The following is a 14,438-nucleotide window of genomic DNA, read 5'->3' as shown; positions in this document are numbered from 1 at the left end:
TCAGCCATTCACCTCGGCGTCCAATCTCCTCCTATGCTCCAATCTAAGCACAGGTACTCTACCAACTTCAGTCGCACTTCCACCATCTCCGAGATTGCCAAGGCTTGCACCATCTTTGAGCGACTCCCAGTGCAATTTGAGCTGCTCCTCTCGAACTACAAGCTCAAACCCTGCTAGGAAGCAAAAGCTAATCTCGAGCCTGGCGAGTTCCAACTCACTCACGCCGCCCACTTTGGCAAATTTGGCATGTGGGTAGCTCAAATCTTCGAGAGCTTTCATTGCCACCCGCAGCCCGGCGAGAAGAAGTCTATGACAATTCCTCCGCGTTACTGGTATTGCCCTCTCTTCTACGCCCAATCGGAAAAGATAAAAGGATGTTGCCAAGTACACGGCCGAGCTCATAGGACACCATCGATGTATCCGCATCAGGTACTCTTCTATGCTGATGGGTGGAGGTGCTTTGCTGTAAAACTTTCGAGTGATGGCACTGTGCTGGAGATTGAGAGGTTGTGAATTCTCTCCTATCACGATATATGGCTCGGGAGAGCCTGGCGGAGGTGCAGGAGTTGGTGTATGCCGCAAGTGAACACCATCAATTGGCTGATAGCACGAAGAAGAGGGTGTCTCCGATCGGGAGGAGTGATGAGCTCTCGCTGCTGCTTCTGCCGCTGCCGCCTTTTCTTTTTCTTCCTCCTGTTCGCGAAGTCTGGCGAGACTCTTCTCCGAGTGCGATCGTGCAATGGCTGCCTTTTCCTGCTGGAATCCTCGCATCTGAGGGACGGTATGTGTCGATGGCGGTGGTGTCGGCGGAATATCGCCCGTCATACGGACAAGAGCCTCGGTGCCGGAGGCTAGGAGTCTCAAGGCGGCTATGGGAGATATTTTGAAAAGGTCTTGGGATGATGGGAGAGGCCCGGCATGGTGCAGCGGCGGTGGCGTGCGGGCCTGTCCGATCAGCTTCGGGTCGGCGGCAGGAATCGGTGCTGGAGGAGGCGTGGTAGGCGTCGCATCATCTGCAGTCGAGGGCGCATCCTGGTCAGGCATGTTGACTCCCCCAACTCAAGTCAAAAGGCACAGTGCCTTCGCCTATTACCGGCGAAGGTAACAACCAAGGAAAAACAAGGACAGGAGCTGAGAAGCCTTTGCTCTAGAGTCAGATTTCTTTTAATGGGGAATCGACTTGTCTCTGGTAGGGGATAATCGGGTCCAGGCGCCGCGTTGTTCCCTAGCTCTGAACCTCGGTTGTCCGAAGACGCGACAGAGAGCTGGAATTATCGTGGCCACAGAGCCTCTGGTGTTGGGTCAAAATTGGATCGAGGTTTCTCAACAAAACACATATTCCTTGAGGAGGTTATTTCTCAGAGATATCATGAGCAGGTAGTTTGATGCACTATCACGAGGAAGAGGAAAGAGGGAAAAAAAATCGACTCTTGATTTGCGACAAAACGGGGCACACGATGTTGTGCTATGTGAGGAAATAGGACCCTTTCCTGGGACGCCGTCGGGCCCAGTGCAGCGGGGCCACTGCTGGGGAACAAGTACGTAGTAGCCTGTTGGAGTAGGGTCGTATGTTTAGTTTTGTTTTTCTTCACTGATTAAACTGCACCGCACATGAGGGGTAATAGCTGATCGCATGCATGGTGTATCCGCTTGGTGATCCGCTCAAGATGTGACAATGGTTCGACAATATTGTCCGTATGATGATTTCGCTTCCCACGAATTGGGCACAGGGAAAGCAATGACAAAGCCAACCATGGGAAAATGGAACGAAAATTGAAAACGGATGAAAGAGAAGCGAACCAACCGCCTGGTTCTGTTGGAGAAGGTCTCTCTTTATCCTGGCTTTACCCCGCTGAGAATCTAGACTTTACCGGCCTTTCTCCAAGCGCCCAAGTAGTGCCATCGTCTCGTGTGTCTATATTCTGTTGCACACGCTGGCATGATGTTTGCGGCAAAGGTTGCTTCAATCGGAGCGAGGCACATGTGATGACTCTCTAGAAGATCTGAGCGGACATTGTAACCGCCGAGGACTATGTTTTTGTTTTATACGGCATATTGCACCTTTGTCAGGTACATTATCAGTGCAGTACAATGTACAGATTACACAGGAGTGCACATGCGTAGTCAAAGATCTGCGTCTCTGTAGATCCCAAAGGCCGAGCCCATAAAGGTGGAGGCCGCTTATGCTCGTAGGGTCTCGTTCGGCTAGTATTGTATGGTTGAAGGTACATAAACCTTGTGCCTGCTGGGGGGGGGAAAGGTCCCCATGACCTCTGAGATGGAGGATAATTCCACGGCTACGCTTTGCTTCGGTAACCGCCGCTTGAATTTTAACCCCCAGCAAGTCTCGGCGTAACTAGAACTCATGTGCGGAGTAGTGTGGTTGGAGCTGATGTGCTCACTATTCACGGGAGAGACAATTCATCTATTTAACCTCGAGGTTGACTGTCGACGTTGTTGATTAATCATTCGCCACCGGGCAAGGATCATCTGCAAAGTCCCCAGGGATGAAAGTCGTCTGGAATGGAGGGGAAATAAGAACGTGCTGTGCAATACATGAATGTTGTCCACACCAGGTTCAGGCCATTACTTTGCCTAGGTAGGTATGTAGGTAGGTATCTTTTCTTTCGCGCAGGAAGCGTGCAACTGCACAACATTCATTTTCGAATTGACGACGATACCAAAAGACATGGCGTCTCACACGAAAATCAGTCAGGCTTACTACCGGCGCCCGCAATCACAAGTACGATAGAACAATAAACTTTTCACTTGCAGTTTGTCAACATTTCTCAAGAACCAATACATGGCAGTGGTGTATCGAACGGGACCCAGAAAGATTGGTATTCCAGGGTATCGATATTACAGTAATAATAGAGCGCCCGCACCTAATGGCCGCGTGTTCTGGCCCGTTCCCTCGTTAGGACCATACGCTTTACAAGAACAAGTTCATACAGTGAGCGCCGGGCCGTATTGGTTGATCTTCTTTGGCACACTGACATGAGCCTTCTGCAATGCAGCCACTTATCCTGCCACGTCTTGAGCGTACAAAGGTCTGTTGACACCCACCCAGGGGCCAGCAGGGCCAACGAGCTCAGGCGTGAGCTCCTTTATATTGGTCACCCCAATATTGCGCATGGTATTTGTGATCTCTTCGCGAAGAACTAGAAGATGAATGTTAGGCAATAATGGTCTTCCAACAAACTCATTGGGGGAGTTGAAGCAACTGACTTTCTATAACACGATTGCAGCCTTCTTCTCCATGAGTGCCATTGGCATATAAGAATGGCCTCCCAATGCCCACAGCTTTGGCGCCCAATGCCAGAGCCTTGACCACGTCTGCCCCGGAACGAACACCGCCGTCTATCATGATATGTATCTTTGAAAACAAATCGGGACGATATGTTCGTATTTCGTACAAGATATCGATGGGGGCTGGCGCATAGTCTGCCTGGCGTCCACCATGATTGGACTGGAGCACGTTGGCTCAGTGTCAATTGTTGAGTCAACTCAGACAACATTCTGAAGTTTTTCGTGATCTGTGGACTTACAAGAACAACCCCTTGAGCACCATGAGCTACACAGAGCTCAACATCTTCAAGTGACTGGATCCCTTTGACAATGATTGGTATTTTGGTGACGCTCTGTTAAATAACGCGACATTAGTATAATCTCCTACCTTACTGGCCAGATGAATCAATGAATTGTGAGCGCAGCTTACACGAATAAAGTCAATGTCCTTCCACGTCAGATTGCGATCTTGATACCCTCCGATTGCTTGCGCGACCCCTTGGGCCTGGACATTGTTTGCATTCCGACTTCCGCTCGAGCTCAGCTTGGTTTGCACATCTTTTGTCCTCTTTGATTCCCAGCATACATCAACTGTGAACATGATGGCTTTGGCACCAAGTCTTTCAACTTTCTCAAGAAGTGATCTGGAAGCTGAGCGATCCTTGTTCAAGTAAAGCTAGAATATGTTAGGTTCATGTATTCTTGGTCGTATATCACATGGCCTACCTGAAATACCAACTGCTGGTGTACCTGCCGTGCGTCGAACATTTCTTCCAAACTACAGCTGGCGTTTGAAGATATCTATAGCCAGTTGAGCCCCATATTCCAGGATACAGAGTACCAAGACCTACGACTTGAATAATCCCAGCGTTTCCAGCAGCCCTTGTTAAATTGATTTCACCCAATGGATGGCCAAGCTTTGCCATGGCAGCGGGCGAAATGAAAATGGGCAGCGTCGTCGGTATCTCGAGGAAGGTTGTTGTTGTGGTTCCATTGCTGGTGTCGCGGAGGAGCCGGGGACGAAAGTAATACCGCCGAAAAGCTTCACGGTTTTCATGATATGCTATTTTTCCCCTTGTCAATCAACTGGTCTTGCGAATCCTCTGGCAAGATTGAGAAGCCCATGCCAAATACGTACTGTGTTCCTCATCGGCGGCGCTTCGGTAATAAGCCCAAGCAGTATTGGTCAAAACCCGCTCCGCCCAGAATTCAAAGTCTTGTAGGAGATGAAAGGCGTGTGCTTCAGGCATGCTCTTGCGGGCGGCTGCTCTCTGGAGCTCATCTTCTGTTGGGATTTGATCCTTGGGTTCCGGAAGAGTGGCAGGGTCTACTGCACCCATGAACATCTCAAACGGAAGTGTATCTAATGTAGTCGGTGGATGAATCATGGAGAAAACCTCACTTGCGATCCAAAGAAAGCCGTCAGAGCTCCATTCAGGATTTCATGTCGGAGTACCCACGTAACGTCTGATCCAGCCAGTGTAGTAATGGCTTGTTCGCCTCCGGGGTGCGCTTTAATAAAATTTGTCATATTATAGACAGATCCCTTTATCGGAATTAGAACATATATTGCAGTAATTGCTTGGGATTCAATACTTTAATAACGACCCAACAGTCGTCCGCTGAATTGTGCTTCTGGACCTCGCTGTACGGGATCAGTCCCGTGGGGCCGCTACAAGGGCCCGAGGCTTCGCAAGTATCTTCGTCACCAACCAAGGTGAGAATTGACGAGGCATTCTGAGTCTGTGATAGAGAGAAAACCTATGACAAACTGTCAGCTGGAGTAACTTTGGTATTTGATCATTTTGTACACACAATTCCAGCCAATACTATTGAAAGGGGGACAGCGGTTTTCTGATGCGTGCTTCGTAGCGTTGACGGGCGGAACCGCTGATAGTGAAAGTGGGATGTAGAGCCGAAATATCGATGAGCCAGCTCTTGAGACCTGAACAAATGTCTGGTCCGGCGAAACACAGTACGAGGTGAATGCATTATCTTCCCATATATCCAGGCTCGGATTGTTTTGAAAATTGTATCAGTACCGACTGTGTAGTCAACGCTGATCATATTGTGTCGTTTTAATACGTTTATTGTGACTGAGCGAGCCGGCTAAACTGTATTCACGCTGCTGGGCCGCTTGTTAATATTAGCCTTGATCGGTTGGATCATAAACGGTAAATAATTTATCATGTCATAAATTTCAAGCCACAAAGCCGTTCTTTCTATGGTCGGCAATCAGTATTGTACGCCTGGTTATGTATTGAAATGCAAGATGTTCAAGTATAACCTATTGTATGTACTTTTCCACCTCTCTTTACCCACATTTCTTTACTCTTGAAACATGTTGTGGCATTATTGAGGCAGGTAATGGGGGTATGCCCAGAGATATTGTTACAGTTTCTTTTTGCCGTACACTTTGCTCAAGGTAGGCAGCTTTTGAATCTTGGCTACCAGCTGTTCCATCATCTTTGCTCGAATACCACAAGTTTGGCGTCGCATTGATGCATGTACGTAAATCTCTAATATTCTCGTTATCTCGGTTGCACCGGGTTAGCTTGCCAGATATGGCCATTGAGAAAAGAAGAAATCTCCCGACAATAGATTGTCCACCCCCAGCCTCTGACCATGAGCTGCATCAAATTGCATATCTTGCTGCTCCTGCATGGTCCCAGGCTGGGACATGCTGATGGCACCGTAGCCCTGATGGTTTGGAGGTATCATGAGAGGATTGAACGTGGTTGGGACACTAGTATGACGTTGAATTTCTCTCATGGAATCCAAACCGTGCCCAACCAGTATGCTTTCACCTGGAGGCCAATCGCGCGCGTGATCTGCATACTGAGAAGACACTTGCATGGCCGTCCTAGAGCTTCCATTGGGAGGGCCAGGGGACCGCGTCATCTGCTTTTGGGTGTATCTCGTTAGACTGCAATACACATTCTCAGACCGCCAGGCCCAGGAGCCCGCCGACTGGCTGCAGGGAAACATGAGACTTACATTGGTACGATCTGTCGACTCTGTTGCAGGTGATCCCGTAGATGCGTTCCTCCAGTCTGTGAGTAAGCTTTGGCTCATTGAAAGCTGTGATGTTTGTTGTTGGTCATTTTGAGACGCCTGCTTTATACAGTTTCCAATGCGATCAATTTCCGCCCGCAATTTTAAAGCTGTACCAGCATTCGACAATCGTGCCGACTCAATCTTTTCGAGAAGATCAGCTAGCACTATTAAAATATTTCGGACCTGAAGATAGGTCCAAATCGGGAGGGTATCTTTGGTTATATCACTGAGGATGTGTCCAATGCGTGCCAAGTGATGCAGCTGGACCGGGTCAGCGCTTGTCAACGGTGACGAGCCGATCAAAGACCTACCGACACAATGCTTGATGCGTTGAAGAATGCCATTGGTATGCTACTCAATTCATCCAGCAGTTCACTCGCGATCGCGCAGCGAAGATGCACGCTTGGTTTGTTGATACCAACAAGCAGCATTCTCAAGGTCTGCGATTCAATCTTGTTCCCTGGTTCCATACGGGGCATCTGAGGCGCCGCTTTCGCGCTTCCTCTCAAACGTTCAAGAAGGCGATACAGGTCGGTGCAAAAGTTCCAGCCTACGAGGAAAGATAGTTCATCCAGCTGGCAACATACACTGGTCTGGGTGATATCTTCGTCATCAGACACTTCTGCTGGGTACTTGACTATAGCGTCTGCTTCACGCTGGCGGGACGGGAAGCCAAAGCTGCTGGACAGGTATTGTTCTTGTTGGTATACGCCCCAATGTACTCTACGCCTTTCTTGCCTTTGGATTTCGTTGATACCCACAGGCCAATTCGACTCTTGACAGAATCCAGTCACAGCGGATAGTGACGCGTAATCGCCTAGGTGGACAACTGCTTTTCGCCAGTCCCCGTCTTGTAGACACGCGGAGGCCAGAATGGCCTTGGCCTTCATCGCATGGTAGGCGTCAGGTACAGTTAATATATCGACAGGAAAGGCTTTGATGGAAGCATTGTAGCACTTATTAAACAAGCTATTGGCCTGTAGGCGCAGGGGTTCTCCGCCCAAACTTGGCATCAAGACCCCGTCACATAGACGCCCAGATGCCATGGTACACACTGCCATGGTAAAAGTCCAAAAGGCCCCAGTCAGTACGATACTGTCGGGTTCGGACCTGTGCACGGTATGTGGGCCAGTGGAAATAGGGACGCAAGGGATATGCTGTGTGATGAAAGACTTCAACAAGTTTCTCAACGACGTCTGGCTGCACCACGTCTGGGAACTCGGCACTAGCTGTTGGTACCCGGCCACTGTTGGTGGATTGATTGCCGGCGTTGTCATTGCAGCATTGGTCTCCTCCCAAAATCTCTTCAGATCTGCCACCGCTTCTAGGGGTGAAGGCTGACGTGCGTTCATCCTGAGACGCTGTGGTCAGGTCGGGCGGATGTTCGCCATCATCTTCACCCGACGCAATAGTAGTCTGTTCCAAGACTTGAGTTCGCGATTGCGGTTGTTGTGATTCTACCTCGGTCGCATTTGATTCTCTGCGATTCCTAGGCGGCGGCTGGGACCTTGTGAGTTGGTGCTTTTCTAACGAGGATGTGCTCGCGGGCATGACACTTGGGGGAGGGGGCAGCTCACCCCTCGCTTCTTGGCCGGCCGCTCATATGTGCATGGAACTGCCATTTCCTCGCAACGGCTACACTCAACGCCTTCTATGCCTGGCGAACACTAGAAACCCAGCCCAGGTATTAGCCGTGCCGCACCACGGTCTGTGTTCTGCTCCACAGAAAAGACCGTTTCTTCCTGGGTGGGCTCGTCCCCGGGGCTCACTCACTCTACAAGCTAATCGGTGACACCGATCGCAGGCTCGCTAAGAACGACTCGTTAGATTCACCGGTAGGCATGTTCGTATGCGCTCAGGACCAGGCTCGTGGGGTGACTCACGCCATTGCGCTTTCGCTTGTTAAGCACGTGTGTCTCTGCCGAGTTAGGTGCTGTATCTTGGCCTTCATCCTGATCCCTACGTGAAGTCATGATTGTTGATTGCCTGTTAGTCGATCAGTGTGGTAGCGGGGATGGAGAAGACGGTTGAAACTGATAAAGTTCAAGACTTGGCTTGAGACTGGGCTTCTTTTGTGCCGCCGGGCAAATACACGTCTCCACTTATTGTGACCCTTGGCCTGAACTATGTGTATTGTACCGCGTGATACAGTTATTTGCACTATCTAGATTCACCCGACTAGGTCCATCAATTAACAGGTCAGGTCACCATAGATTCACACCGACGTGGCTAGCAGCCTGCTTTGGTGATCAGTATTCGGTTGTAGATGATTGAGCGGTCATGCATCGATATTGCTGGCAAGCTGTGGGACCTGCGACGAGACAGACGCTTTTTGCTTGATGCCAAAATGATTTATTACTGTCCATGCATTCCTGTGAAATAGCATGGCTGCCAACAAATATCGTTCAATATCCCGACATAGCCACTCACATCTATTGTACCGACGGTCATTTTTTGAGAACTAACAGCCATGTCTCCTAGTAGTACCCATGTGCAACCTTCTCATGTCAAGGCACTTGGCCTTCCGCCAAACACTTCCTGCCTACTCGTCAAGACACGTATCATCCTCATAGAGCCCATTGCGCTGCCCACACTTCAGCCTGACGGTGTGCTTGTCAAGGTTATTTCCAATGGCATTTGTGGCTCCGATATGCACGCCTACTTGGCTGGGGGTGTTGGCGGTCGCCCCATAGTAGAGCCTACTGTCATGGGCCACGAGGCCGCTGGAGAGGTTATTGCTGTAGGCGACCAAGTAACCACACACAAACCTGGTGACAGGGTTGCAAGTAGGTGGTTGTCCTTTCGAATATTCCACTCTGGAAGCTTTTGTTGCGCGTGCGAGCAAAGAGGGACAAGCAGAACCATGATCATAGCGCAGATGCTCACGTCTTTGACAGTCGAACCTGGTCTCCCTTGCAGGCGATGTACAAACTGCAAGAACGGTCGAAGCAATATATGTTTGTCAATGCGATACTGTGGCGCGCCTGGTACCCATGGATCACTGTCAAGGTGAGTTTGGCCCACGCTTTATCTAGGTGTAACGCGCCTTTCGGCATTAACAATGACCAAGATTCTTTGCTCTACCTGCAGACATGGCCCCTCATATACCCAAATGTGTTGATTAGGACGTGGCTGGCAGTATACAGCCACTTGCGGTAGGCTTATCTTAACAGATCGGCTATTCTCCTCTCGCTGCTAAATATTATCTTATAATAGTCAGAGGAGCTTATAATCTAGGGTTTCGATATTACCTAATAGGAGCGGTATATAGGCATAAATAAATAATTAAAAATAGTTTAATTTTGTATAAATAAAATAAAGGGTAGGTCGTATTTATATACCTATCTAAAAGCTCTTATAAAGCTTAATTAATTTAATTTAAAAATCCCTTTAAAAACTGTAAATATATAAAGTAAATATCCTATTATATACCCCCTAAGCTAATCCAGCGTCCCAAAAAAGCTTAAAAATTATATATTCAGGATATATATTCTTAATTTTTAATATCCAATTTCGGTTTCCAATTTCTTTTTAGGCGATTAAATAATTATTTAACCAAAAACCTGGTTTCTGTTAACGTCCGTTTATCCCACCTTTTTTAAGCTCCGTAAACTCTTTTCTTTCGGCTTTAAACGATCCCGTAGCTAACTTTTTAAAAAATAACTAATTTTAAAATTAATAATTACCTTTTTAAAATTAATAACTACTGCCTATTCCGTCCGATCTTAGATTTCTTAATCCGTAAAAATCTATTATTAATTTATTTTTTGCTTTAAAATTAATAATTAATTTTCTAATTAATAAATCCTAACCATAGGTTTTTCCCTTTTATAAAAGGAAGATTTCCTTTTTATATACCGAGCTTTATTTTTTTTTTATTATATATCTATTTTTTTAAATTCCTCCGGATTTATTCAATTTAGCTTTTTAAGCTTTATTAACTTTAAACTCCTTTTTTTTCTTTTTTTTATCCTTAAATTTACTATCGTTATTAAGCTTTTAAAATTTGCCGTTACTATATTTAAAAATAAACGCTCCTTTTTTAAGCGTAATAAAAGCTTTAAAAGCTCCGTCCGCTTATTTTTAATTATTTTTCGCCGTTCCGATAACTAATTTTACTATTTTATTAAATATAAAACTGTTAATCGTCGTTCCTAAATTACCTTTAAACTCGCTAAAGCTAAAACCAGCCGAAATAATAATAGCAAAGCTTTTTTTTAGCAGCCTTTACCTTTTAAATTTAATCCTTTTAACGAGCTATTATTTATTAGTTTTATTTTTATTCCCCCCTAATTTCGTCGTCCTAAAAATCTTATAATCTTTCCTATTTACAAATTCCCGCCTAACCTAAATCTTTAAACTTAATAAGCTTCGGCGGAGCAAATATAAGTATAAAATATACCGGGCGCAACTCCTATTAACCTTTCGAATCTTTTTTTTCGAATTAAAACCTAATCTTAAAATTAACCTTAAATTTAGCAGTCCTAATTCTAAGCTTAAAACTAATTTTAAATTTAGGGCTAATCCTTTAAAAAAAAGCTATTTAAAGCTTTTCGAAATATTTTAATAGCTAGCATTAATTTAATTGGCGTTTTTAATTTTAAAAGTTTTAATAAATCTTTTACTAATATTAATAAGCTTTTTAGCCGTTATTTTTTTCTTATTAAGCAGGCTAACCGAAATCGTAAAGCTAATTAGGCTCGCAAATTTTAAGCTATTAGCTTTAATAAGCCTAAAAACCCTTTTTATTTTAACCGCCGCTTTTATTATCGATTTTAGGTTTTTAAATTTATTAAAACCGATAATCTTCTAATTCGTACTAAAAACAACACTTTTATCCCTAAATCTTTTTATTAATTTTGCCGTAATAAACTTTTAACTTTAGCTTAAAATCCCTTTTACCGTAATATAAAAAAGCCGACTTTTTTAAAAAGCACTCCTAATCCTCCTTCCTCGTCCAAAAAACCTTTTAAGCGTATTATTAGCGAACCTTAAAAGCCCTGCTTTCGTTATTTAAAAAACGCTATAAAAGGCCGTTTTAATAGGCTATATTATACCGTTAAAAATAAAAACTATTATAAGCGCTGCTTTAATAATAATTATAATTATATTGCTTTATAAATATCCCCTTTTTTATTTTTCGAAAACTACTAATTAACTTTCTGGGCTAAGGATCCCCGTATAATCGGTTATACGTTTGCCTTTTATAACTATAAAAACGCTAAAAAGCGTATTAAAAATTAATTCCGAATTATAATTAAAATTACCTTATTATTGCACGGATGTTAATATAGCATCGTATAATGCATAAAATTAGCTTTATAACGCATATTATATCGTTATAACAGCTATAAAACCCATCGAGATATCGTTAAATAACGATATATAGGAAATCAGTGGAACTTACCCTGTACTGACCTACAGTTAGTATAGCACCACTTATAGCCACTGTTCACAGTGCTGTATAGTCAACAAGTTATTACAGTTGACTGTTGTGGCCACTATGGCCACTGGAACCCACTGGAATCCAGTGGAACGTTCCACTGGATCCAGCCCTACTAAGTGTGGCTAGTGCACCTGGCCATAGTGGCCCTAGGTTATAAGGTAACCCATACTATAGAAATCTATAGATTTCGATGGTTTTTTCGATTATAAATTAACCTTATTATTAATTAACTTGATTATAAATCTAGTTTATTAGTAATATACTTTAGAATGTTCTTATTAGTTGATTTTATGGGTATAAAAGGTAGTTATTCCTCCGTAATTAGTTATTCTTTCCTTAAGCTTTAATAAATTAGTTATACAGTCCTATAACTACCCTCCACGGCCTGATTCTACGAATCATATGAACGCTTCCCTGTGCCTAAGTTTATGATCCACCAATCATACCTTAGAACACTAAATAATAAGGTTTTAAACTCGATTAACTTTAATAAATACGTTTTTATATTTTTTAAAAACCTACTTTAATAAATCCTTTTCGGTTAAAGCTATTAAATTTTAAAATATATAACAAAAATTCCGAATAATATAGTTATTTTAATTTAAAGCTTTTATAAATATAATAATCTAAAGCTTAATATTTATAAAATCTTATACTTATTTTTTAAGCTTATTAATATATTATTAAATAACAAATTCTTTTTTAAAGTTAAACGCTAAAGTTTTAAATTCTAAAAAATATCCCTCGAAAAACTTTTTTTAGTAAAAAAGCTCGGAAAAAATAAATTTATTTCCTTTAATATTTAAATCTTTTTTATTCTAATCGGAAATCTGCTAAATTAGGTCGTTTTCGAACTAATATTAAAGCTTAAATTTGTAAATTTCCATTAAAAAGGGCTATCTAGCCTATAGCCATAATTTCGTCGATTTAGGATTAGTATAATCTTAAATAATGTCTTATTCCGAAAAAAACCGGTATTATAAAAACCAAGCTACCCAGTTTTTTTAATAAATAAGCTTAATTTTAACCGTATAGCTTTAAATATCGAAGCTCGCGTAGGATAACATTTTCTATAAAAAAACGGGGTTTCTAATGCTTTAATTTTAAAAATTAAGGTTAAAATATTAGTCGGAATCTTAAAAATTAAATTTTAAAAATTAGGTTCCGCTAGCATCCCACTAAATAATATAAATATGCGGAAAATTTAATAATAGCTTAGCTACGTATATACCGGGCTTATAATTATAACAATTAAAGGAGCTTATAATCTAAGGTTTCGATATCACCTAATAAAAGCGGTATATAGGCATAAATAAATAATTAAAAATAATCTAATTTTATATAAATAAAATAAAGGGTAGGTCGTATCTATATACCTATCCAGGAGCTCCTATGGAGCTTAACTAGTCTAATTTAAAGATCCCCTTGAGAACTATAAGTGTATGGAGTGAATGTCCCGTCACATATCTAGATTGGTGTTCAAATTGGCAAACGTGCAGACTTGGCCGCCCATCAGACCCTCGCAATTTTGTGAGTTCTCCAAATCCTGTCGGTTCTCTTATATTTATCGACTTGCTTACCTTGTAGTGGCTGTGGTCCTATCGGCCTGATCACTGCCGCTGTTGGGCATGCGTATTCCGCACGCAAGATCGTGGCATTTGATATCAGCCCTTCGCGAGTCGACTTTGCGAAGAAGTACATTTCGCCACTCACAGGAAAACCGATCATCGACCACGTCTTTCATATTGATCCCATCCCGAGCGCACCTCCGCCGACCAAGACCAACGGCTTTCATGTTGAGAGTAACGATGCAACATTAGGGGATAGCGAAGCGAATGGTGGAGACCATGCACAAACAGAAGGAGACAGAAGATGGGAGTGTGCGCGGCAACGTATGCTTGATATCATTGAACAGTGCGGCTTCAATACCGAGGGCGGTGTCGACAGGGTCATCGAAGCCAGTGGTGCTGAGGACGCCATGCTCCATGGCGTCGCGATTTGCAAGCAGGGTGGCATCTGTAAGAAACGTCTACCACACCTGATCCAAAGAGCCCCAGAATAGCGGGAAATGAGTTCACCAGCTGATGATTATGTTTACAATAGATCTCCAAGTTGGACTGGGCCACGTTCAGACCCATGTGTTTCCTACAATTGCGGTAACAAATAAGGAGTTGGACATTAGAGGTAAATGGGCCAAGTTCAATGTAGTTGGCTTGATAATAGAGACACTCCATGCTAACATCAACTTCTGCGCTCTAGGAATTACACGTTATACCGCCTCCTGTTTTCCGTCCGCCATTGACATGCTAGCCCGTGGCGTCGTTGATCTCCGTCCGCTCATCACGGCCATAATTCCACTCTCGCGAGCGAAAGATGCCTTTGAAGCGGTGGCCAGTGGGAAAGAATTAAAGGTTATAATCAAAAATCAGGAGGTTTGAGGTTTTGAGGTCCGAGATACGGTACTCGCCGCTGCACAGTCTGCTTTCGGGCACTGGATGGAAGAAGGAACTACATTGCGCTTGATAAAAATCTTGGACAGAGACAAAATCTAAACGGAATATACTAGAACGCTTGAATACAAGAGACGAAAGAGTGATTTAGCCGCCCGAATTCAGTGAGAATCATAGGTAGACTTCCAAGTCAAGCA

The 14,438-nt window shown here is 43.8% G+C and overlaps 6 protein-coding genes across 6 annotated transcripts; 2 read left to right on the top strand and 4 right to left on the bottom strand.

Moving 5' to 3' along the window:
* Positions 1 to 1,044, bottom strand: PFICI_12200 (uncharacterized protein; the record flags this gene model as incomplete). The annotated part of the gene is made up of 1 exon (XM_007840781.1): positions 1 to 1,044. The coding sequence occupies one exon, from the start codon at positions 1,042 to 1,044 to the stop codon at positions 1 to 3; it is 1,044 nt and encodes a 347-aa protein (XP_007838972.1).
* Positions 1,045 to 3,021: 1,977 nt separating this feature from the next.
* On the bottom strand, positions 3,022 to 4,676 carry PFICI_12199 (uncharacterized protein; the record flags this gene model as incomplete). The annotated part of the gene is made up of 7 exons (XM_007840780.1): positions 3,022 to 3,161; positions 3,229 to 3,469; positions 3,549 to 3,641; positions 3,719 to 3,964; positions 4,015 to 4,089; positions 4,140 to 4,351; positions 4,427 to 4,676. The coding sequence occupies 7 exons, from the start codon at positions 4,674 to 4,676 to the stop codon at positions 3,022 to 3,024; spliced, it is 1,257 nt and encodes a 418-aa protein (XP_007838971.1).
* Positions 4,677 to 5,838: 1,162 nt separating this feature from the next.
* Positions 5,839 to 7,235, bottom strand: PFICI_12198 (uncharacterized protein; the record flags this gene model as incomplete). The annotated part of the gene is made up of 3 exons (XM_007840779.1): positions 5,839 to 6,189; positions 6,286 to 6,606; positions 6,657 to 7,235. The coding sequence occupies 3 exons, from the start codon at positions 7,233 to 7,235 to the stop codon at positions 5,839 to 5,841; spliced, it is 1,251 nt and encodes a 416-aa protein (XP_007838970.1).
* A 133-nt stretch (positions 7,236 to 7,368) lies between these two features.
* On the bottom strand, positions 7,369 to 8,318 carry PFICI_12197 (uncharacterized protein; the record flags this gene model as incomplete). Its single annotated transcript, XM_007840778.1, has 2 exons — positions 7,369 to 7,845; positions 8,229 to 8,318. The coding sequence occupies 2 exons, from the start codon at positions 8,316 to 8,318 to the stop codon at positions 7,369 to 7,371; spliced, it is 567 nt and encodes a 188-aa protein (XP_007838969.1).
* A 497-nt stretch (positions 8,319 to 8,815) lies between these two features.
* Positions 8,816 to 9,135, top strand: PFICI_12196 (uncharacterized protein; the record flags this gene model as incomplete). Its single annotated transcript, XM_007840777.1, has 2 exons — positions 8,816 to 9,076; positions 9,124 to 9,135. The coding sequence occupies 2 exons, from the start codon at positions 8,816 to 8,818 to the stop codon at positions 9,133 to 9,135; spliced, it is 273 nt and encodes a 90-aa protein (XP_007838968.1).
* A 3,607-nt stretch (positions 9,136 to 12,742) lies between these two features.
* PFICI_12195 (uncharacterized protein) lies at positions 12,743 to 14,229 on the top strand (the record flags this gene model as incomplete). The annotated part of the gene is made up of 6 exons (XM_007840776.1): positions 12,743 to 12,765; position 13,148; positions 13,263 to 13,321; positions 13,379 to 13,809; positions 13,895 to 13,975; positions 14,051 to 14,229. 6 exons carry the CDS (start codon positions 12,743 to 12,745, stop codon positions 14,227 to 14,229), a joined length of 774 nt encoding a protein of 257 aa, XP_007838967.1.
* Positions 14,230 to 14,438: the final 209 nt, after the last annotated feature.

The sequence above is a fragment of the Pestalotiopsis fici genome (genome assembly GCF_000516985.1).
Source record: "Pestalotiopsis fici W106-1 unplaced genomic scaffold PFICI_Scf_9, whole genome shotgun sequence".
NCBI classification, from domain to species: Eukaryota; Fungi; Ascomycota; class Sordariomycetes; order Amphisphaeriales; family Sporocadaceae; genus Pestalotiopsis; species Pestalotiopsis fici.
The sequence above is the reverse complement of the archived record's forward strand: the minus strand, read 5'-3'. Positions and strand labels throughout refer to the sequence as shown.